Raw genomic sequence first — 25707 nt, 5'->3', positions numbered from 1 at the left:
GTGCATGCGTGCTGGGGATGGCGGGGCTTCGAAGCATTTCACTGGCACATATCTACGACATTTCGTATTGATCTCACCATGTTTGCATGCTTTGGTTCGTGTAATTAATTAATATACTGCAATCGACTGATTTTTTTAACACAAAAGAAAAGAAAGAATGGATAATGAATAAACGAAATGAATAAAAATTAATGATTAGATACATTAGACTACATCCAGTATATCCATTTTTTTTCTCCTATGTGCATGTACATATCAATTTACTTTCCAATCAAAAAAAAAAAAAAAATTAGCCCCTCTCTCTAATAATAAATAAAATTGAAAAAAAAAAAACAAAAAATAGAAAAAGAACGAAAATTTTAACGATAAACATAAGTTATAAAAACGAACATAAAGTTAATCTGAATTGGATTTCCAGTTGGGAGAATGTTCACATTTTTTGACAGGCACCATTAAAAAAAAAATAATGATTATATGAATGTAAAAATTTCTATGAAATTATAATTTATCAAATTTTCTGTCCTTGTTGAATGCAGTGAGTAAATAAAAACGAATAGATTAATAATGTGTAATAATAATAATTTATTAAAGTGATCGGGTTCGGCCTTCGTCAAATCCAATTCAAGATGTCAGCCCCCTGTGGTAGAAAGCAGTGTAGAATTGGTCCATCAATTCTTAATTCAGATCTATCTAAGTTAGCTTCAGAATGTCAGAGACTGATGGACAGTGGTGCAGACTATCTGCATCTCGATGTTATGGATGGGCATTTCGTCCCAAACTTAACGTTTGGACATCCTGTTGTTAAATGCCTTCGACCGAAGGTGCCCGGAGTGTTTTTTGATATGCATATGATGGTTCAAAACCCAGAGCAGGTGGGTGTTTTTCATTACTCTTTATTCTTTAAACCTATGTGTTTTATTCATGAGCAGTGAGGTCTTTATAAAGAAAATGGTCAACATTGAGAGGGTGCTTTATCGTATCATAGTTGAGTCATCATTGATCAAATTAAACCGGCATTATTTTGTAATCTAAAATTACTACATGTAGGTGTATTTGAGTGACAAGGAAGATGACATCACATTAGGATGTATCCACTTATATTTTACTAGCATGATATACACAGTTTCCTCATAAACATTGTACTTTATGCATCTTAACAGTAGATCAGATGATGCTTATTATATAGTACATTTACATGTATCATATAATATTAAACCGTGGTGATATTTACTTCAGTCCACATTCTGTTCAACAGTAGGAAATTTTCAATTATATATTCTCATGCCTGGCTAAAAAAGTACATAAAAGTACATTTATGAATAACCTGGTATTAAACAGGACAAATTTCTATTCAAATTTACTTTACAGTGGGTTCAGAATATGGCAGATGCAGGAGCAAATCAGTACACATTCCATTATGAGGCAACAGATGATCCTACTGGATGTATTAGGAAGATCAGAGAAGCTGGAATGAAGGTCAAATAACTGCAATTGAAAACTAGAATTTGTTTTGTTTTTAATCCCATCTCTTTAAAAGTAGTGTATATCAGATACAGATTGAGGTTTTGATTAGGATAATAAACACATTAATGGAATATTTCATCAAATACTTTTGCTTAGAGGGGGATGGATCAAAGATTTATATTAGGAGGGAAGGGGGTCAAAAGGCAGGGGCTCTGGGTTACAGTAACTTGAGACTCCAGTGGGTCGAAAGAAACCTCTCAAGTTTTCTAAAGATTTTCTCCTATTTCTTGTTATCATAATTAGTGATAGGAATGATAAACCGTGATAAACAACTGATATTTTAATTAGGTCAATGGAAAGAATCAAGCCCCCAAAGCCTCTTTCATGAAGCAATTTTTTTTTACATGTATATATACTCTTATCCAAAAATTCATTTCTTTTTCAATATGGAAAAATACAAGTAATTGATCTTGTTCTTATATTTGTCAATTTTAGGGGGGAGGGGGGGCATCTGGTGCATGCCTTTAAATTCACAAGTTATTAGGCTTTGTAAAAATGAGTCCTTATGGACTCAAGTCTTCAGAAAGAAACAAGTCCAAGAAAATTCTGATAAATCACTGCAAAAATCCATTCAGGGTATTTTGATAAAACCAGCTTAATTTCTTTATTTTTAAATAAGTTAATTATGCAGTTTTAATTAAAAAAACACAATTATCTTGAGTTTAACATGACAAAGTCATGGACTAACATTGTAATTTCCTTTCATTAAGGTTGGTGTTGGTATAAAACCAAAGACAGCAGTGGATGTGTTAGTGCCATTAATAGACCTAGTAGATATGGCTCTTATAATGACAGTGGAACCAGGATTTGGAGGCCAGAAGTTTATGGCAGACATGATGCCAAAGGTATTCTTACAAAAAATAGGAGTTTTCTATATGTCACAGATTTGAAGATTATGCCTCAACTTTATAAAGACTGTTGTTTATTTTTGGCAAAACAGATAATAACACATTAAACACAGTGTATACATGTATATATAAAAATTAAGATTGTCATATCTGTATCTATGATCCGATGAACAACATGAAATGTGAGAAATCTTATAAACCTTGATTTTTAAAATAAAAGCATTCTTGTTAATCTACAAACAGGTTTCTTTTCTGAGAGAGAGGTACAGCGATTTGGAGATTGAGGTAGATGGGGGTGTCGGACCATCAACAATTCAGTATTGTGCTGATGTAAGTAACATACATGTAAAATTAAAGCAAGTGCTGAGTCACATTTTCATCAATGGATAATGGTGATGATCATTTGACATATTCTGATAGCATACTTTTATTCATGTGTGAGAAATGTTCATGAGTTTCACAAATTTCTTAAGCTCACAAATATTTCTTCCTGCAAATCAGTGATTTACTTGTATACATGAACTTACGTTCCCCAGTCTCAAAAGTGGCATAAAAGATTTCAAGAATAAAAGTTGGTTTATGGTATATATTAGCAAGCTTGAGCAATGCAATATTTTACTAGTTAGCTGTCAGGAATACATTCAACTTCATTTCATATTTATTTCAGGCTGGTGCTACAATGATTGTATCAGGGAGTGCTATTATCAACAGTGACAATCCAAAAGAGACTATAACTTACATGAGGGATATTGTTAATCAATCCATACAGAAGAATTCTGCCAAGAGTTAACATAGTGCTGGTTATTAGAGTTGTATGTATACTGTGTAGAAGTTATTCTGTACACCAACATTTGTCTCACTGGCTAGTGATAATTTTGTATTTAAACACTTGATGTGTAATATTTATGAATATATTCAATCCAAATCTTTAGGATATTTTTTTATGCCCCGCCATGAATATGGCCGGGGCATATTGTGTTTGTCATGTCCGTCTTCCGTCCTTCCGTCTGTTCTTCCATCACATTTTGCGCATAGCTCTGTTCAAAGCTAAGTTTCAAAGAAACTATCCAAGATATTTTCATCAAACTTCATATGCTGATAGATATTGATGAGAGTTATGCAACTGCATCAACATTTTTTTTACCTTGACCTTTCCTTTGACCTTGACCACACTTTTCTTAAATTAGTGTTTAGCTTAATTTTAAACATACCATTCAAGATGGTGTTATCAAACTTCACATGTTGATACATACTGATGAGAGCTATTCAACTGCATCAACATTATTGACCTTGACTTTCCTTTGACTCTTGACCTCACTTATCTTTAATTAGTGTTTTTGCTCAGTTTTAAAGATACCATTCAAGATATTTTTATCAAACTTCATATATTGATCCATATTGATGAGAGCAGTTCAACTGCATCAACATTTTTTACTCTGACCTTTCCTTTGACCTTGACCTCACTTTTCCTAAAATCAGTGTCAAACTTCATATGCTGATACATATGCTGATGTAAGCAATTCAACTGTATCAACATTTTTGACCTTGACCTTTTATTTGACCTTGACCTTTCCCTTGACTTCACTTATCTTTAATTTATGTTTAGCTCAGTTTTAAAGATACCATTCAAGATAGTTTTATCAAACTTCATGTGCTTTTACATACTGATAAGAGCAATTCAATTGCATCAACAATTTTGACCTTGACCTTTTCTTTGACCTTTGAACTAACTTTTATCAAATTGTGTTTAAGTCAGTTTAAATTAAAGAAATCATTCTAGATATTTTTATCAAACTTCATATGTTGATACATATTGATGAGAGATATGCAACTGCATCATCATTTTTGACCTTTGCCTTGCCTTTGACCTTGACCCTCATTTTTCTTAAATCAATGCCAAACTTTATGTGCTGATACATACTGATGTAAGCAATTCAACTGTATTAACATTTTGCCGTTGACCTTTTATCTGACCTTGACCTCACTTTTATCAAATTGTTTTTAAGTCTGTTAGAAAGAAACCATTTATAATATATTCATATGCTGAAACATACTGATGAGAGCTTTTTAACTGCATCAACATTTTTTGACCATGGCATTTCCTTTATACCCTTGGCAGGGCATTCATGTCCTATGAACGGTTCATTCTACCTATTCCCACTTCTTGAAAATCATGTAGAAAAACGTAAGATTTTATGTGGGAATAGGTGGAATTTTGTGTAAACAAATAATTACCTATGTTCTTAAATTTAGGTATTAAGTTGCTTTTTCTCGTTAGATCTTTTTATTATTTAAAAAATCCGAAATAAATCATATTTTCTCATAGATGTATTCATTATTTTCTGTCTTAAAATGTACAAAATACAGGTATATAAATCTAAACATCTATTGTTATTTGCAAGTGGGAATAGGTGGAATTGAGATTTTTAAAAAGTGGGAATAGCTAGAAGACACCCTATGGACATATTTCTAGTTTCTAAAGAATCTCTAAACCCAGTAAGGAATTTTAAAATGATTTTTTCTCAGGTATAATTACTAGCATTGTCTTGGAGTGTATTATTTATATACAATGTAATTATGGTTTTATTATTTCCTGCTATTAATCTCATACACAAAATTAAAATTTAGAGATAATTAATTCCTATAGTCTATAGTGAAAATGTTTGGTTAAAATGTTTGACTGTTGATTGAATGATCTGGCATCAAAAGTTTTTTTAGCTCTATGAGAAAACAAATGAATGTCTTTTAGTATTTATTTTCTTTCATTTCATGAATTAATTTTTTGATGGTAAGATCATGAACTATGATTAGTAAATTATTATTTTTTTATTTAATGAAAAGCATAGAAAGACAAGTATTTCAAACTTCTGGTGCTATTTCAGGACATCATTAAGATTAGATATCTTTAAGATATACCCATAGCAACTCTGTAGATTATTTACAAGTTTATCCACTCTTTATTTACTTTATTAATTTGCATTGCATATGTAAGCATATATTCGGTCAGAATACATCTTGGTTGGAAAGAAATTTGCATTTGAGAGAACTTATGAAGCTCACATTCTTTTGAACCAGGTATAATGATCTGGCATCAGCAAACTTAAGAGTTTTATAACATTTAAAAAATAAAGGTTAATATATGGCCAAAGCCATTTCATTTAAACTTTGGAATACATATTGTGTGAATATTTTGGCAAAGTTATTATATTTAATTCATTTTTTGCTTAGTTTTTTTGCTTAGAATTTTTATGATTTTATGTGAATCTTTACCCCCTTAATTCCTCAGCACTTTACAGCACTTTGATTTTTCTAAAAGTTAAAAAAATTCTTAAAAATTATATAAAGTTTCACTTTGGCAGATATATTAGAATGACTGTAATATGCTACCTCTCAGATGTTATATTTGGTCATTCTTCATGTATAAATACAGGGGGATGCTTAAATTTTTGCTATTATAGCAAAAATTTAAGCATCCTCCTGTATTTAATATAATAATATGATTATAGTATCAGACCCAAGGCAAAAAAAAAAGATTTTGCCCTGTAATTAACTAGTGCATGTATTTGTACAATTTTCATTAATTGCAAACTTTGTAAGAAAAATATACTAGTACTTCTGAAATATTTTTGTTCTAAAGACACTGTGATATGGGCATAATAAAATGTGCAGACTCAAATTCCAACTTTAAAATTGATTCAAATGTGTGCTAGTAGAACCCTTCTTGTAATGTGATTTATCATAAATAAAATCAAAACAATTGTAACCAAGATTTTTTTTTAGCTCTACTTATTTTTCGAGCTGAATTTATTTAACGTTGTAATAAACCTTTAAAGCTTATAATTTATTCAGTGTTTTTAAATATCTCTGAAGTCATGATACATGTAAATCACCTATAGATGCTGTTCAACATCACAAGAACAATTTGTTTTTTTTTGCATTAAAAAGTGAGAAAATGTTCAAAAGCGATCGTAACTTTCTCTTCCCTGGTACAGTACCGAACAGACCCAACCTGACACCCAAGCAGTCCCAGAAAGCAGTCGCCGGGATTGCTTTGGGACAGCTGTGGGACTGCTGTGGGACTGCTCTCTGGGGTCGCTCTGGAACTGCTATGGGACTGCTCTAGAAAGCAGACCCAGCAGTCCCAGCTGTCCCTGGGACTGCTTTCTGGGACTGCTTTGTTCACTCATGTGTGAAAAAGATTCTGAGTGACATGATAGCTGCGCTCCCATGTGTATTCTGAATTTGCAGGCTCCCAGTTGTTTTGTTTACTTGCAACAGAGAGGAGTTTAAACAATTGAAAAAGCAAGGGTTTCTTACAATTTTTTAATAAGTAGAGATTATTTTAGTTAATATTTTCAGAGACTGTATTTTTACACAAATGTAGTTTAAAGACGCAATTTTTTTTACCGTACTGTTACCTGAGGAGGGGGAGTGGTCCAAGTAACAGTGGTGTTATTTACCTGGAGACCCTCAATACCCAAGATGTCAAAAATCTATATACATGTAGCATTACACAGGAAGTCTGTGTCTGGTATTCAGGGTCAACATTCCGTGTTTCGTGTCTAACTTTGAGTGAAATTACTTGAAATAATTGAAATATTTCAATATAAAATTTATTTATAAATATTTTCAGCGATATCTAATGAAGAAAAAAAATTATAAAGAAATATCGTTTTTATATTTTAAAAAATGACAAATTAAAGAAAAGAACACGGAATAAAATTACAAAGTAAACATATCTTTTTTAAATTAAACTTGTGTAAATATCAAAATTTAAAAAGATATTAATAAAATATTTCATTCATAGGTAGGCCTATCCTCGTGTGAACATATACAATGTACCGTACCGCGATAGGAATATTGCCTACGTTCTGATCAACAATAGTGTCGAAAATATTCACCATTTCCGGGTGTCCGTGTTAAAATTTTTTCATTCTTTGCAAGATTCTTTTTTATACTTTTAAGAATTGGTCTTTGGCTGTATATATTCATATTTACTTTCGAATATTGGGTATTGACAGATGTTAGGAAATTCGAACTAAAAGTTACCATCTCGAAACTCGACAGCAGTTTCTGAAATTTCAGAACTTTACAACGGAACATGGTATAGATTGTATTCATATATATAAGTAGATAAAACATCGGATAAAGGAATTTTTTATCCGTGCCGTTTGTGCTAAATATCTTTTCCTCTTTATCATATTCCAATATTAATCGGCAAATAGCGTTTCTGTGCACGGACTGGTCTAAATTCTACAACAGATATCTTTGGACGACCTACCTACCTAGCCCTTGTTATGCCCGTGGGCACATAGGGCAAGCTTACTCTGATGATTCTTTCATTTACAGGATGGTATTCTATTAATGCTTTTGCTGCATTTTTACTTAGGATGACAGCTACTCCCTCATGATGTTGATTGTCCCTTCTTCCAGAGTACACAATAACTTCACCTGTACTGGCAATATTCTTCCCACAATCTGTCCATCTACACTCACTTATGCCTAGTACATGTAGCCTGTTCTCCTTCATCTCTCTCGAAACTTGAGCCTGTTTTCCTGTTTCATACATGGTTCGTACATTCCAGAAACCGACTCTCATTTTAGTTCGCGTGTTCAGTATACTTCTCGTGTGGACAGCTTCCAGTCGGCTTTCACTGTTCACAGTCAAACATGCAGTATTCTGCTGGTATGCTGAAGACTCGATGTAAGTAGAAATATTTCTAGTCCTTGTTTCCGTAATCGTTATGATTTTAAAGGAAGGGGAGATTACCCCCTTGCCCAACCCCCAACCTGGAGGACCAGGGTAATTTGTTTATGGATTCCTTCCACTAGATCTATGGCTTTCCATGGCTAACGATACTAGATCTGATCGTGATTTTAAATTAGAGTTTATCTTCTCCTAGGTAACTGCTTTACCCAGCTAACGCCTTTACCTGGACGGATTTCTGTAGGGTTTACTCCTTAGCCTTTCCTTCTCCCAAAGGTATCCACAAGGCAGCGGTTTGTTGCTATTTACCCATAGCTGGGGACTAGGATTGCAGGCATCAGGGCATATCCACACACCGGTGGGCCATGCATGCCGTGCATTTAGGGGCCTAGTCTCCTCCAAGACCTTGTGGTTCTGCTTGGGGCCGCAAGGTACCCAATTTCCATCTGCTACCTCGAGGAGGATCCCATATCTGGGCCACATAGGTCTAACTGTGGAGAGGCTATACCTGGCAGGGAAGACTTACATATTTTGCTTCCTTTTCACAGCAAACTGTTAGCCAGGGGTGGTGCTGAAAGCGAGAGCGACAAGCACAGACACAGACAAACACACACACTGTACGCATCACACAGCCATTAAAGCAGACAACGACATATCGCCTAAAATACAATATAGCCGTTGAGATTAAAAGCAAATATTTTATGAAGTCATGTTTTATTTATCGACTCTCAATTGTTTTTAAAATAAGATTTTACCAAGATTCTTTTTTTAACCCCCGTGTATACAAGGCGGCTACATGAAAGTGTTTGACGCGTGACCAGGCAATCGATTTCAAAGGACACAAATTCAGGTAGCATGGGTAGCTGGCCTGTCAATCAAATCAGAAGCTATTGTTTTTTTAATGATTGACAGGCGGTAAATTATTGATCTTGAATCAGGTAGATTTTGGGGGCGTTAACATAAAATTGGGTGTTTAATTAGAATAATTTTTGAAAAAAAAAGTAAAGTTGCTAAATAAACTACAGATATGCATGTGCACTGTTTAAAAAAAAATCATTACAGATATATTTAAGATTTTTTAATTGAAAAAGCTACACATTTTACAAGTACCACGTTAAAAAAAGAGTATTCCATCCAACCCTCAAATAAAACCTAACAATTTATTAAATGACCATGAAATAAAATATGCTATCATTCTTCCGTAAAATAAATAATGTAAACAATTATTGGGAAATTTATTAATGAATTAGTTTTTAATTTATAAACAAGATATTAAAAGAGTACATTTATTTTAAAAATAAAGAGTTGAAAATACCAGGAATTGTGATTTTATTTCTTTTTTGTTTTGCTTGTTTTACCTGGCCGATTAATATGTATAAAATATGGTATCAACACCCGTGGTTTCAATCGCCTTTGGGCAGAAAATCAATCATGCATGCTATTTGGGTACATGTACATGTACGCTGCATTATTTTCATTTCCGGAAATCTGCATAGCATTTCCGACATTTTTTACTTTCATTTCCGACATTTTTTGTTTTCATTTCCGACATAATTTTGTTTTCATTTCCGGAATTTACCTGTGCAGCAATTTAATGTTTTCCAGGTCAGCAAAAATGAAATTTTAAAAGTATTTATTGCAAAATATTGATTTAAAATATGTTTTTAAAAATCTATTTATTATATACATATATGCATACATGTAGCAATAAGTCTAGGTTAAAGAATTCAATGAACATATAACTTCTTCCCCTCATTTAATGTGCACTAAAGTAAATGTCAGTGACAGCACCAAACTTTTGTCCACGCGTACGACACTTGATGTACTCTAATCCAGTTTTTACTGCGGTTGATAATGCACTTATTACACAGCTCTACACAAAACTTTATTTTTTCTGCTAAATACATTTGCGCAGAGTAATTCAGTCAACATTGAGTCAATCTCTCAAACTTTAATTCAGTTAGTTGTCTACATTTTGCCACAGTCTATTCATTGATAAATTTACAAAAAACTCAGAAATTGGATTTCAATAATTTATTTATTATATGTTTTCCTTTAGATTTTTCATAGGTTAGGTCTTCAAATCTGTTACTAAAGATACTATCTGAAAAATGTCGGAAATGAAAACAAAGAAATGTCGGAAATGAAAACTAAAAAATGTCGGAAATGAAAAGTTGATAATTACTCAAAATTCCGGAAATGAAATGCAGCCGTATAGATTTATTCCCTGAACGTCTACTCGTTATAAAATTATTTAATTATCACACTCAATTAAGAGGCCCTCTAAGGGGTCCAGGTAGAGTTAACCTGTGTTACCTTAATGTGATTAAATACAATAATATTTACTGAAAAACTTTTGTATTCAAGTTCAAGTTCAGTTAATTCACCCAAACTAAAATATTGTTATAAATCTAGAGATCATTAATACATGTACCATAAATAAACTTAAAATTAAATACTTGATATATGTATAAGTGTTACACATCATTGAACATGCTGGTCAACAATGACCCTAATTTCAATCTATATAAGAAAAAAAAAAGATAAATGAAATGTGTATAAATTTCTTTTAGGATTAATTAATTTTGAACATAATCTGTGGGTTCCATTCTGGTGATTTACAGATGTAAACTCAAACGTGTAAACATAAAAGACCTAAAACTGAGTATTAAAGAGCTAGGGAAACTAACGATAATTAAATTGACATGTCAGTATAAATAATCATGACTGAAAAATGATACTTGGCAAAATTAACAAAGAATTTTTCCAAAGCCCAAATTCTTAAGAAAATGCCTTTAGAGTATCCATATAATATGGAATGATAAGATCTATTTAATTAAGCTAATTCTGATAGTAAATAATCAATTCAAGTTTAATTTAATAAATATGGGAACCGGTATCAATCACAGAAAATAAAGAAATTGAATTATTAATATATCAGATAATTGTGATTAAATATTTATGTTCAGTGTAATTCATGCATGTAGGTGTGAAAGCCTTCTTCCTTTGATAAATAATATTTCAAATTATTTCTATGCGCGTGCTGTTCATAAATGACCACATACATGTAAGGATTCCTGGCATACTACTCAGAATAAATTTCAACAGCCTTTTATAGTTCCATTGTTTATTGGAAATCTCATTTCTGAGTTAGCGCCGCCCATTAAATTAATAAACCCCGCCCACTGGGACTACTGGGACTGCTTTCTGGGACCGCTGGGACTGCTGGGACCGCTGTGGGACTGCTTTGGGACTGCTTTTTGTCAGGTTGGATCTGGTCGGTACTGTACATCTCAGCCTTCTTCCCATTGTTCCATTGTTTTAACCACACAATCAACCTTTTTGACGATACTTCATTTCTCCTTTGTCGCTGTCTCTCCTCTTTCCCTGAGAAGATCCTACACAGAAATCTTTATCTGCACGAAGTCCTTCCACCTCTATACCAACGAGACATCGACGTCCATCAGTATTTTTAAGCATCGTACCCGGTACATTATTTGTTCAGTTTGATTTATTGCAATACATGTAACTACATAGTTTATGATCAAATCTTTATGTATGTCACACGACAAATTCGTTATATCAAAGATTTATCGAGAGGTATATTTTAGTTAAGTACTCATATAACATGATTCAAAATTGCAAAAAAAAAAAAAAAAAACAACAAAAAACAAACAAACAAAAAACAAACAAACAAACAAATAATAAAAAACCCAAAACAAAACAAAAGAAAAAAACTAAAAACAAAACACAAACCCTGGAGTCGCATCTTATAAGCAACAGTGAAATGAACTTGCTCTTTTGGCACTTAAATTCTAGCTTTTAGGTTTAATCAGTTTAACATTCAATATTTACATTTCCAGTGTCTTTGTCCGAGATAGAATTACAAATAGTAAAATAAATATACTCAATTTCTACACAAATCTACTAATTCATCGACAGGGTCGGTTAAAAAAATCAATGACAATAAAATCTTAAAAATAATAATACTGATCAAAATACTAATGAACTATAGATACACATGTACTGTGAGCAATGAGCTCATTAAATGATACCCCGCCTCCCATATATGGTTACATGTATAATGGCAAAGTCCATGTTTTGCTGTGGCCGGGAAACCCAAAATATGTGTCGGATCAAAAAGTAAAATAGGAGGTGCACAATGGCAATATGTAATAAAGATTCTGTGAAAGTTTCTTTAACTTGCACTCACTGGTATAAGAGGAGTTGCGGATGAGACATGGGAACTGTGAGCAATGAGCTCACTAAATGATACCCCCAGCCTCCTTATATGGTTATAACTGATGACAAAGTCCATGTTTTGCTATGGCCGGGAAACCCAAAATATGTGTCGGATCAAAAAGTAAAATTGAAGATGCACAGTGGCAATATGTAATAAAGATTCTATGAAAGTTTCATTAACTTTCACTCACTGGTATAAGAGGAGTTGCGGATAAGAGATGGGTACCCCAAAGCGTAACAGACAGACGGACGGACGGACGGACGGACATACCGATTACAGTATACCCTCCCACTTTTCAAGCGGGGGGTATAAAAAAAATAATCTAAAAATTTGTCTGATATTTCACATTATAAATATGTTTTGACGCGGTTGTTTAGTTTGTTACCAAACAGCTAGTTAGGAAAAGAATGCTCTTGTTGAGGGATGCTCCGCTCTTTGGTACCATTTAATCTGCACGAGATTTTTACTTCCATCGCTTGTAAAGCGGTACATAGCGACCGAGATGTCTGTCCGTACGTTGCGCTTTGGGGTACCCATCTCTTATCCGCAACTCCTCTTTTATCACTGAATGAACTTTAATTAGCCTTTCACAGAATCTTTGTTATATAGTGCCATTGTGCACCTCCTATTTTAGATTTTGATCGGACACATATTTTTGATTTCCCAGCCATTTTTTTAATATAATATTGAAGGGTACCCATCTCTTGTATCTGCAACTCCTCCTATACCGCTGAATAAAATTTATTGATACTTTCACAGATTGTTTATATTTTATACTGTCATTGTACGCCTCCTATTTTACTTTTTGATGTGATACTTATTTCGGGTCTCTCAGAGCAATACACGGACTTCGCTTTTATAACCATATGGGAGACGGGGTATCATTTATTAAGCTTATTGCTCACAGTATCTCTAGTTTTTTCATACTTTGAGAATGGAATTGTTATAGACCATCACACAACATAGTTTAATTTCATGATATACATATAAAAAGATGGTTGAACTCCCGGTCACACTTTAAAACCAGCAAACACCAGATGTTATCTTATTAGCAAAAATTAAAACATTAGCGTTTTGATTTAATGATACTCCGCAGGGGGGAAACAGGTCAATGTTTTCAAATTAAATCAGCCGTTTCAATGTTTTGTTTTTAGGACAATATGAAAAATATTTTCATCCCTCTAGCTCTGTTGTTTAAGTATATATATATATATATATATATATATATATATATATATATATATATATATATATATATATATATATATATATATATATATATATTATATATATATATCCATTACATGTAATTAGATGCCATAAATAGATTTCTATAAGTCTCTTTTCAGTATACTTAATCTTTTCATTCTTTTTTATATATAAAATATACTCAAGAAGTTGACCAGTAGAAATACTAATAACTAGTAAATAAAAATAGCATATTTCTTTACAAGACTATATTTGTTTGATTAATCGAAACAATTTGTATAAGACATTTAAATTAAAAAATAAAAATTGTTAATTATAAACCATGCTTTTTTTTAACAAAACAAAAGCAATATATATTTTATTTATTTATTTTATTTACAAAACTCAAGCAGTGACGATACTTCCCCTCTTTTTTTAAACAGAACTCAAGCTATGGTGCTACTCCAAAAATGCTATTTTATTCATATGGTTAACTTCAAGTAGGTTCCTGTCCACTATTTACTTTTTGTAATTTTTCCTCCATTAAAAACTCAAGGCTAATTTACAACCAATCAATGCATATTGTGTCCTCATGTAATTCGAATTCAGTACACTGTTTTAGGTCTTTACATGTAATAGGAGATATTAAAAATGAAAATGTTGGATATTTTAAGATAAAGAAACAGAACAATTTAACATTTATATGTAATTGTCCTTTTATACACTAAAGATTTTAATTGAAAATCATGGGAAGTAAAAAAAAAAAAATAAACAAGATGCGTTTGTGAAACACTGATGCCCCCGTGTGGCAGCTTATGGCGAGGGTTGAATTCTCTCAAATGCATGCTGAAAGGTCAAGGTCAAGAGGTCAAATTTAATGGTGTCCAAAGAAAGGTTTTGTAATAAAGAATACATCTGTGAAATATGAAAGCCATTGCACAACCCACTCAATAGTTATGGGCTAGGTTAAAGTTGACAATAGACAGACAGAGGGACAAACAGCTTAACAGACAAACAGACAGACAGGACCAAAAATATACCTCCGGGATCTTTTGATCCGGGACATAAGAAAACCTATGATGAATGATTACTAGTATTCAAAGGGAAAGTCTACAAGAACATATGGTAAAACACATCAAAACTATACATGTATGTACATGTATCTGTAATAGTATGCATATATTGCCTCGAATCTTTCTAACACTATTCTGTAATATACCGTATACTAGTATACTAGTATTAGAGCAAGTCACAGAAAAAATGAGAATTTGATGAACTTTACTGATGACGAAAATCATTTATGTATTCTACATTCATAAATAAAGTACAAGTATTTATATAATATCACATGTATTAATTTTATTTTTGTTTTCTGGTTTGCTTTTATTTTATTCCTGTTTCTACGAAGGTAATTTTTCCCAGAATTTCTAAACGAAAATCCTTTTCAAGTACTCGTATTAGTGTATTTAATCATCAAAATTAAATAGTACAAAGTATAATTACTTCTATAAATCATATTTATTATTATTATTAAATTTATTAAACTATCGATATAAAAATAACCACTTCGACGCATAAAAACAAACAGATGTTGCCTTTAAAACAGTATATAAGTAGCGCCGCAATAAGTCTTTTCACCAGAGTATTCCTCTGCTTCAATATGGTTTCCAGAATGTCAGTTTTCAAGATACTTATTGTAGTCTGTCTGGTATTGACTGCTTTGTCTTATGCTGAATCCAGAGTTTACGACAACAGATTGGGGCGAATTGACCGTCGGAGAATCGGAGGGTACGATAATCGTCGATACGGTTCTTACGATAGAAGGAGAAGACAGAGTCGTCGTCGATATAACTCGAACCGAAGAAGATACAATAGATTCAACAGAGATTAAACACATGGAACTTTTGCATTCTAAAGAGGAAGAAAAATGACATATCGTGAAATTCATCGATGTGCAGTAAAAAAAAAATGGACTTGTCATTTTTATCTTTCAATAAATATGAAAGTTCATGTTTGTTTTAAAGTGTTCTCTTCGGTTGCAAACGCCTTTGAAAGTGTCTTAGGAAACCGACTGTTTCTGATCTGGTTTACTCTGAAAGGGCGAGCAAAAATGTAAGAATAGTATTAATTTAAATTAAATGTTACTCTTTGAAATAGATATAGCGTTATGCGGCATTTGTATGCTCACCTAATTGATTTTTATAATTTGAAAATGAATTAAAATTGACCTGAAAATCATCGTTAAAATAAAAAAAAATTGTCGTTAAAACTAAAATGAATTGAACAATTTAATTCATTGAAATAAACTTTTTGTAAATTTAAGTTCACTTTGATTTTAATAACATTTTTGAAAATAATTTTTACAATATGATGTATATATGTAGATAAACATTTTATATCTAAATTGTATATTAGCAAAACCTTTGTATCAAATGAATACTCAGTTACAAAAGCCATGAAGGGACAATACGAATTTTAAAAAAAGTAATCTCAAATTACATTTATTTTAAAAATCTCACAAAAAAATCACGGCAGTTATGACCGGTCGGCAGGTGATGCTCACTCCTCAATGGCACCTGATCCCACCTCAGATGTTTTGGAGGTACGGGTTTGCTATGCTCCGCATTTTTATGTATTGTTTGAATAGACTTTTGAGCTTGAATATTCTTCTTAATCTCCATATTAGATCCAATAATTTCTGGTTGTTTCCTCCATTCTTGTTGATACATTTTCTGCTACTCCCGTGGCTGAATATTAAATTTCAATAATGAAAATGCAACGATGAAAATGGTTAATATATCGAACAGTGATCGATCTCAAAAAAGCTATAAACAATACAAAACTATGACGAGGTCATACACACGGACTGCAGAAAATTTCAGAGGTGGGATCAGGTAACTAGAAGGCGTAAGGATCCACTGTTGACGTCACATCCGCCATGAGCCCTATGTACTGATTAGGTAGATGGAATATTCCGTAGTCAAATTCAGTTGTAAAACAAAGGCCTAACAATTCTTATGAAACAAGTCAGCTAAAATACAACCTAGTGCTTGTTTACATTTGCTAACAAGGTCATTATAGTGACCAAATACAGGTACGTAAAGAAATGCTTTCTTTAGGCGCAGTTGTTGAAATCCTAGTAACATCAACTTACATGTATCTGCAAGTAGCCTGCCTTGCAGATACAGTGTACTAGTATTTTTCGACTGTTTTTTTTTTAAAATAAATTCTGCTTTATAGGAATATAAAAATAAGTCAGCATAATAATTTGATATCCCCACTCTAGGTAAGGATTTCCTATTACGTTACTTTTTTTCGAATGAGGGAAGGGACTCGACTACTATATACTACAAAGAAGTCATGTAGTTTGTAAGGTAAAGTTGACATTTGTTGAACTATGCAGACCTAGCCGCATACTAGTATTACACATTCAATTATTCATAATCTGTCAATTAGAAATTGTGAAAAAATTGAAATTTTGCATTGAATGTGATTTTTAAAAAATTCCTATTATGTCATTTGCAGTTTTACAAGTCGGGATTGAAGTTCAAGCATATTTTACTTCCTCGACGACAACTATGGCGAGCTCCGTGATGAACAATATCATTAATGTGTTTGGCAAAGACGTCTCTGCATATTTTACAACGTTTGGATTTCTTGCAGCGTCATATTGGACACTTAAAGTCACTATTAATGTAATCAAAATCTTGAAATCACTTGTTTTTGCTGGGTCTACAAATTTTAAAAATCTAGGATCCTGGGCAGGTAATACCTTGTATTAACTGCATTAAATTATATTTATTGATTCATTCCTCAAGAATTTACTACGAAATGATAACGGTCGTGCATTACTATTTTAAGCAATCACTACAGTAACTACTATTTTGAATAATTACGCACTTTACATTTTATTTGATATCGCCTTTCGGTTATTAGGGTAGCGTATAGCTTTTATAGCATTCCTTTTTTCCTAATTTAGCGAAGCATTATACATTCAAGGTCTCTAAACACAAAGACTTTAACAACCCTGACCATGGCATGCTACTACACTCTGAAAAACCACCCTATGTTACCGCTGTATACGGGAGGAATCAAGTTTTCCTTCTGAACAAGAATCTTTAATTTTCTTATGTGTATCATACAATACATACAAATGATACAGGTATTAGAAGTTCTTTTTTGTAGGATGTTTATATAACAATAAATTTATTTTGTGTGTGTCAGTAAAAAAGAACTAGTTTGTATTTCATAAGGGAGATAAAGTTAAACAGTTAAAATTATGGTTACACTTTTACTTGCCTTATCAACACGACCATGTTTTGTAACAAAAGAAACGGTGTGGTTAACTCTGATTGTAATTTATCCTTTATAATCATTATTGAGTCAAAATCTAATTCGAGAGGAAAAGTAAGTCATACAGTCTAGAGTGAAAACGAAAATTATCTAAGACGAGAATAAAGCCGCATAAAACGGTGTGTGACAACATCATTAATTGACAGCAATACCTGTAATTTTTTTCCCCTTGTTATTATAATTACGAGTCTAGATGTTGACATGACTCGGATGTTTATGTATTTTTTAAAAACTTCGGTAGAACTCATAAATGTAGGTCAAGTTAATGTTATGAAAAGAGACTTCAGTCATAATGCACATTGTGCAACTATTTTTGATTGTTTCTTTCTTTCTTTACCATCCCTTTTGAGGGAGTTTTTCACTCATATTAGACGTCATCACTTGCAAGTATAGGATGCAAATTCAGATTTGTACTCGGCACTTAGGACCTTTAAACAGTGAAGATTTTTTAGGCCAGCACATACTGCGACAGGGGACCTCGATTTATACGGTCTCGTCTGAAAGATCGATCTCCACGCCCCGCAGTCGGATTCGAACCCGCGATATTAAGAGCAACTCTTTTTCTACGACCAAGGAACGAACACTCTAACCACTGCGTCACGTGGGCGACTATGCAAATATTGTCATATCAATTTAAAGTGACAATACGGCGCATCTCTTCAAAAACAGACTTGTTAAAATTTTCCTATAGGATTTGGAATTTTTTTTCATACTCATAAATGTATAAACTTTCAGAAAATTACAAGTTTCATAAGTAAATAATTCTGATTATTTCATTAAAATCAATAATTATTTATGGTACATAAATATATAGTTCGAGGTTCCACCTTCCATGCTACATGTATACACGCATGCGTAGTTTTCATAAACAAAACAGCATGGTAACAGAGGGAAGCCCGGTAGGCTACATTGCTACATTGACAAAGTCGACCAATACGAAAAACGAAACCAAAAATAGAGCTTGAAATTTAAAAGCAAATTTCCTGACAAAATTTAGTTGGGAGATTAATATAATCATCGGATGAAGAAGAAACGGGATTTCGGCGACACTCACTTGGGGCTCGCGAAGGTTCAACTCTACACGTTTGTTGATACATGCTCTCATTTCTCGTATCTCCATGGCTTTCAAAGAAAAAAAAGTCAGTGTAAACTCAAAATATAAATGCATTTATGACATATAAAAATTATTGCCATTTGAAGTGTAAATTGTATTGGAACTGCAGAAAGGTATTATGTTTAACATTTTGCCGCGATGACGTATAATTTGTTGGATTTTCCTTTCCTGCACCCCTATACACAAAACGTCAACATTTGTACTTAATCATGTTAAATTCATCTGAATGCAGAATAAAATGTTAACAATTATTGATTTACCGGAGAGTTATGATATTTTGATTCTGAGAATTGCTTTTACCTAATATTCCATTAAAATTGTAAACCCTACATTGTGTGCGCGTGCCATTTTAGAATTCATGTGGTACAAGTAAACAGATCTAAGTTGTACGACCCTTGATTTTCCGGCAGATTCTAATTACGTTAATTTTGTATGAGGATAGAATATTTATTTTTCTCAAACTGCTTACTTCAACTTTTTACCTTATTCCTTAATGATATATTGGGTAAATTTGAATGAAAAAGCACACGATTTGCAGCCGTATTGCCACTTTAAATAAAAAATAATTATACTTCAAATAATTTATGTATACTTAACAACCATTGTTGCTTTGATACTACAACTCCCTTGAAGTTCATCCCTCGAATATGTTGATTGCTTTGAAAGAGGTGTTCGGAAAAAAAAAATACTGGAGACAAAGAGACTTTGACTTTATAGATAAATAGGAAAAACTCTTTATAAGTATTACAAACAGACAGGAAAGGTACTGCATGGAGGAAACAAATTCAGGACTTATCAGTTTTATGTCCAATCCACATTAAATTTTGGGGAAAAAACTGGAACGACTCATGTCTATACTTTACAAAAAATATAAAAACAATAGAAATTGTAACAATAGTAATTGAGCTGTAAAATAGCATGACAGATATTATAATAAAATTATTAAACATTGTCGATATGTTGCATTTCTTTCCAGTTGTAACTGGTTCAACTGATAGTATTGGAAAAGGATACGCGAAAGAAGTATGTATATGTGCTTTTTCATTACAGACCTGTTGATTTTTTTTAAGCATCATATATTTTATAATTACTTAAATACATTAAGATAACCAATAATTTCAATTGATAATAATGTTTATCCGTCCATTTGTCTGTAAATATTTCTTTATCCTTCCGAAATTATTGTCTTTCTGAATACAGTATGATTTATTTCTGTAATAATTGTCATGTTTTAGATATACAACCCTGTATCGACGAAGTTTTATCAATTATCAGTATTTATTTTCATTTCTACGTTGATTTAATATATTTGATTGACTTTAAATAAAAGCAGATACCAAACTGACAGAGTATGATATCTCTGTTTCATATTTGGAAATTTTATATATAAACACGTTTATGGTAATCGAACAACAAAGCTTTATGATAAAGCAATCAAAGAAGATTTTAATTTTTCTGTCGTCGACTTCCCTTAATCATTTAGCAATATGTACAAGAGTACTTTTACATACGAATAATTCCCAAAAGTACTTTTAGTCAGCCACTTGAAATTTATTATCAGTTATGTCAAATCATTTCTTATTTTAGCTGGCTCAAAGGGGAGTGAATATTGTTTTAATAAGTCGCTTAGCAGCAAAACTTCAGGAGGTTGCTAGTGAAATAGGTAATGGATTATACAAAATAATGTGAATTGTGATATATTAATCCGCAATGTTATGTAACATGTAGAGTATATGATATTTTGTTTTTATAGAAAAAGAGAGCAAAGTTCAAACTAGAATTATAGTGACTTTAGTAAAGGCCTAGAGTTGTACGATTTTATTAGGAACCAGTTAGCCGGTCTGGAGATTGGAACACTAGGTAAATGATGAAATTAAATACTATAACTCCATATTGCCCCTCCCACCCCTTTCAAGTGGACGCCCCCTCCACCTCAACCCCTGTAAAATCCGCGCGTGTTCTTTTTTCCTTAAACGGGAGACACATATTCCCTTAAATAGCTTGTAAAGTGGCGGTTCATTTTATGGGTTCAGTATAGTAATAAGTAATTCTACACTATCTTCAAATATTACTTGTCGGTGCTCCCCTCTCCTCTTTTGGCCCAATCTTTTTAGTTTTACCCTTCACCCACAGCTTCCCTCTCAAGTCAAAGTCAACGGTACATGTAGTTCTTAGTGAAAAAAATTGTCTGGCTCTGCTCTGTTGCGTGTTATTTACAAAAATTTTCACATATACTGGAATGCTACTTGTGGCCACAGGAAAGTTGCAAATTAAGACATGTTCTTGCTACTTATGACTATTGAGCAGTGAAGGATCTTTATCATGCTAGCATATACTGAGGAATCCCCTCATTACAAAATGGATTTGATTCCGCGAGTTAGGGATAGACTCCTTACTCTGCTTTTCTTTAAAAAAAGGTGGTTAAAATAGCTTAGTGGAACAGACTATGGTAAGTATGCAGGCGACATAATTTATCTGCAATATAATTTTTGCCCTTTTGTCCAATTCTGCTTCTACTCCAATGTAGCGATTTGAGGAACATTTTCTTCCTTGTCCCCTTCTACGAATCAAACTCATACCATCTAAGAGTGCCCTCCAAGTAAAGGAACTATAGTGTCTATTAGCCACGTCTTAAAAAGTCTTTGAATATTGAAGCAGATCTTTTATTTAAAAAATCCTTGTCTGGGATATATAACTCTTGCCTGAAGACATTCATGCATGAAAAACGTAATACTTATGGAACCCCAGAGCAAGAGTGTGCAGTTTAGTGACAAGTAAAGGTCAAAGCTATTTTTATAAACTTGAAGAAGGGTGATAAATTTAAGCCCTTATTACTCAATTAGGTTAAAATCATAGTAGACTAATTTAATTCTTGCTTTATTCTTGTCATATTTTTCTTTCAGTTTTTTATAAAATTGATCAACGTAAATATAACATCTGTGACAATGGTACATGTAAGTTTTATTGTCCTTAACATCAACATATAATAAATCATAAAATGCTTATAAATGCTTAATTCTCCTACCTTTTTAATTCCTTTGAAAGTTTTACCTGTTACATATGCAGATGACGAGCATTGTGATGCCTGCAATGGTGGAGAGAAAGAAAGGCGCAGTTATAAACATTTCCTCCGCTGGAGGAGTACATCCCGTTCCTCTGCAAACCGTATACTCCGCCTGTAAAGTGTGTTATTTATTAATCCAGTCTTTACTTAGCTTTGTATTAGGCCTGTCGTATGTTCAGTATATTTTCCATACTTGTGAATGGCAACTGTGTGCTATATATGTGAGGAACTCGTAATTCATAAGAACGTGTTTCCGATCCATTTCATTATTTCAATAAAATGTGTTCAAAACAAAAGTATCTCCTCAGTTGTTAAGTTATGCCCCTTTCTTCTGTCCACGCTGTGCTCAATCTTAAGGGCACTCGTTCTTTTACTTGGATTTTCTGCCTGTTCTCCGCCTCCTGACTGAATCCCACTCTTCTGCTCTTAGTTTACTCCCCCATAAGGTCCGAAACTTATAAATACCAAAATGCCCTTAGATGTAAAATTGAATCCTTTTCAACCACTACTCCATCTGCGAGACAAGTGACCTATAATCAGAAGTATGTCTTTTGAGTCTGGATCCTCCCAACCTACCCCCCCCCCCCGTATATATCCTCTATACAATAAAAATTTTGAAAGATTGACTACATTATTTTAATATACTAGGAGTCCAACATCATATACTTGGATATTTTCATCATTTAAGGGAAAATTACGGTTTTCGGTATTCTGAGTATAAAAAATATCCTCGGAATTTAATCCGAACACAAATCTTGAGTTATTCAAGTAACGTCATGATAATTATATTTTAAATCATAAAAAAACACTCAAAAATATGTGTCCCTTTCTAATCTGTTTTTATGACTTTTAGCTTGTGTAAATATTGATTTACTGATTTTCTGCATCATCAATTTTTTTACGACAAAAAATTACTATCATAAATATTGTTTAAACTAGCAAATGAAAAATGAAATATTACCTGCATATATGCTGACTTCTCAATAAATTCACATTGTCAGGCTTATGTGACATTTTTCTCTCGATGTATACAATCTGAATATGAATCAAAAGGAATAATTTGTCAGGTAGGTAAATATTTTACATAGTTTAATACTTTTAAGAAAGGAATATAAGGATGAGACAATATTGTAATATCGCAATCCTCTCCTACATTTTCCAGTGGACTAAAATACATTGTATTTGTGTTTATCAAGACAAACCCGCAAATGCATTGATCATACGATTCTTTTCAGTGTGTGATGCCATATTTTGTGGTTACAAACATGAACAAGCCATTTCATTACGCAACAAAGAGCTCGGAGACCAGGAAATCTTCCTTATTCGAACCTAGTCCAACCACTTACGCGAAAGCTGCCCTGGATTCCGTTGGAGTTTCAGATTTTACCAATGGATACTGGGCGCATGATCTTCAGGTGTGTATGGTGTCTTTAAAATGGTAAATTTGCATATCTTTGATTTTACAAGTTATTTTAATGGCTAATCAGGGCCGTAACTACCATTGAGGCAACGGAGGCAATTGCCTCCTCTAGATTTTCATTTATTTTTTTTTGGAAATAAGAAACACAACACAAGCAGCTGGATCAAGATTGATCATTTATTTGTTTAATTATAGCCACCTGAGCAATTTTTCAGCTATCCATGCAGTGAGTGTCACCATTACCTATGCTCGGCGTTCAGGGCCTTTGAGCAGAGAGGGATCTTGATCGTGCCACAGCTGTGACACGGGGCTTCGGTTAACTTTATGCGGTCTCATCCGAAGGATCAGTCCCCATGTCCCATAGCGAAATTCGAACTACCGCGATCGATCATTTTAGAACTGCATTTAGTACAGTGAAAACTATTCAGAATGAGTCGACGGGTACGATCTTCCCAGATACCCCTATTGACTTAAATAATTTTATATTTTTCTTGGGAAAAGTCAGTTTCGTATTTATCATTGTTTATATTTACATTCAGAAGTTAAAATTACGATTGAAATTTATTTGATCATATCTATCCAAAATAGTACGTAAATAGGTAATATAATAAAGTGGTAAGCATTCTCAAAATCAAGGAAATGGTCCAAAATTGAGCCGTTTGAAGCAATTTTTTTGCGGGGGGGCTTCGCCCCGCGCACCCTCCGATCTTAAGGGGCCTCAATCGGCGGCCCCCAAACCCCCGCCTCCTCTATCTTTTACCCCTAGTTACGGCCCTGCTAATCATAAAATATCAGAACCTCAAGTTACATGTAGCACTGAATTAGTGAAGCATTTAAAAATAAAACTAAATTGCAATTCAGTGCAGTGAAGTATTTTTCTTAGTTTCACTTCAGATTATACAGCACTGGCGGATTTAGAGGGGGCCCGCCCCCTTTTTTTGTGTCCAAAAATACACAATATTTAACAAATCAATGTTTTTGGTGTGGCTGTGGGCCTCTACCCTTACCTCAAACTGGTCGGGCCCTCCTTTTCAAAATTTCTGGATCAGCCACTGTACAGGCATCTAAAAATACTGAAACAAGACTTCAAAAGTTTATGTCTGCTTCATGACCATTAAGCGATTTTAAATAAACATTTAGTAAAAATTCACTGATAGGTTAACCAATCTTATACTGTGCGTTTTTACAGGGCACTATACTTAACATGTTACCAGAAGGATTCATAAAAATGTTGACGATGAGCTTGATGAAAAAAGTCAGAAAAATAAATTTAGAAAGGATGTAAAAGAGATATTGTCAATCAGAAACTCAAACATCTTTTTGATGTCAACTTCAGAGTACTTGTGTGTGCAATCAGAGTGTTTTTTAACAAAATAATTTTGAAATTACCAATGAAAAGGTAAGAAAATTTATGTCTTCCATTTTTATTGAAAAAGCAGCTCAAATAATATCAGAAAGCCTGGAATTTAATTTATCGACGGGAATGGTTGTGTAAAAAGTTGAAAAGTCGTTAAGTGTTTAAGCTATTGATTTTGGTGATTTCAAATTGTCCAAAAGTTCCTTGGAATTTTTAAGTATCCACATCTGTTTAACAACACTTCTTGAATATATTGTCGCAAAGTTCTCTTGAAGTTTTTCCTTCACTACTGTTAATATCTTAGTGAGGAGTAAAGAAAGAGGCTTGGTTGTACATTTGATTCTATCATACAGATATATATATGGTCCTTCAAAATATATAAAATATTTTTTTGCCTTAGGCCTATTAGTAGATATTTATTCAAATACACATCACGTCTGGAAGATTATTTAGATTGATTATTATTGTTTGTTTGTTAAAATATAACTCGCATGTTGACATAAATAAGCAGCTTTGATCTTTGACCTACCTTGCATACACTATCCCTGACAGTTTAATTTAACTCATTATTTTTTCAATTTTGAGATGCAGGGTTTTGATAATTCGCGTTTATACATGTTTATGAGCTCACGATACTGTACCTTTAAACTGTATGATATTTAGTTACCCACAAATTATGAAAATGCATCGGTAAGTAAGGAGCAATCCTTACACCACGGGTTCGAATCCCACAGTGGACGTGGAGACCGGTCCTTCGAATGAGACCGTATAAACCGAGGTCCCGTGACACAAAAGGTGCTGACATGAAAATGAGATCCCTCCCTGCTCAACTGTCCCGAGTGCCTAGTATAGGACAAAATTTGCAGCTCTCCACCAGCAAGTGGTGGCG

At 33.0% G+C, this 25707-nt stretch overlaps 1 protein-coding gene and 1 pseudogene across 1 annotated transcript; both read left to right on the top strand.

The window, feature by feature from the left end:
- The first annotated feature begins 626 nt into the window (after positions 1-626).
- LOC134240219 (ribulose-phosphate 3-epimerase-like) lies at positions 627-3850 on the top strand. The gene is made up of 5 exons (XM_062722318.1): positions 627-872; positions 1369-1476; positions 2235-2369; positions 2616-2702; positions 3040-3850. Exons 1-5 carry the CDS (start codon positions 627-629, stop codon positions 3160-3162), a joined length of 699 nt encoding a protein of 232 aa, XP_062578302.1. The 3' UTR covers positions 3163-3850.
- A 13071-nt stretch (positions 3851-16921) lies between these two features.
- Positions 16922-24746, top strand: LOC134240222 (very-long-chain 3-oxoacyl-CoA reductase-like; annotated as a pseudogene).
- Positions 24747-25707: the final 961 nt, after the last annotated feature.

Source organism: Saccostrea cucullata, unplaced genomic scaffold (genome assembly GCF_032062105.1).
Source record: "Saccostrea cucullata isolate Sc308-1 unplaced genomic scaffold, CSIRO_AGI_Scuc_v1 ctg1226, whole genome shotgun sequence".
Lineage (NCBI taxonomy): Eukaryota > Metazoa > Mollusca > Bivalvia > Ostreida > Ostreidae > Saccostrea > Saccostrea cuccullata.
The sequence above is the reverse complement of the archived record's forward strand: the minus strand, read 5'-3'. Positions and strand labels throughout refer to the sequence as shown.

Excerpts from the sequence above, each read along its gene's own strand:
- LOC134240219 (XM_062722318.1), top strand. The coding sequence starts at position 627 with ATGTCAGCCCCCTGTGGTAGAAAGCAGTGTAGAATTGGTCCATCAATT. Across the intron at positions 2,370-2,615 it reads TGGCAGACATGATGCCAAAG|GTTTCTTTTCTGAGAGAGAG; the intron begins GTATTCTTACAA and ends ATCTACAAACAG. Across the intron at positions 2,703-3,039 it reads CAATTCAGTATTGTGCTGAT|GCTGGTGCTACAATGATTGT; the intron begins GTAAGTAACATA and ends TATTTATTTCAG.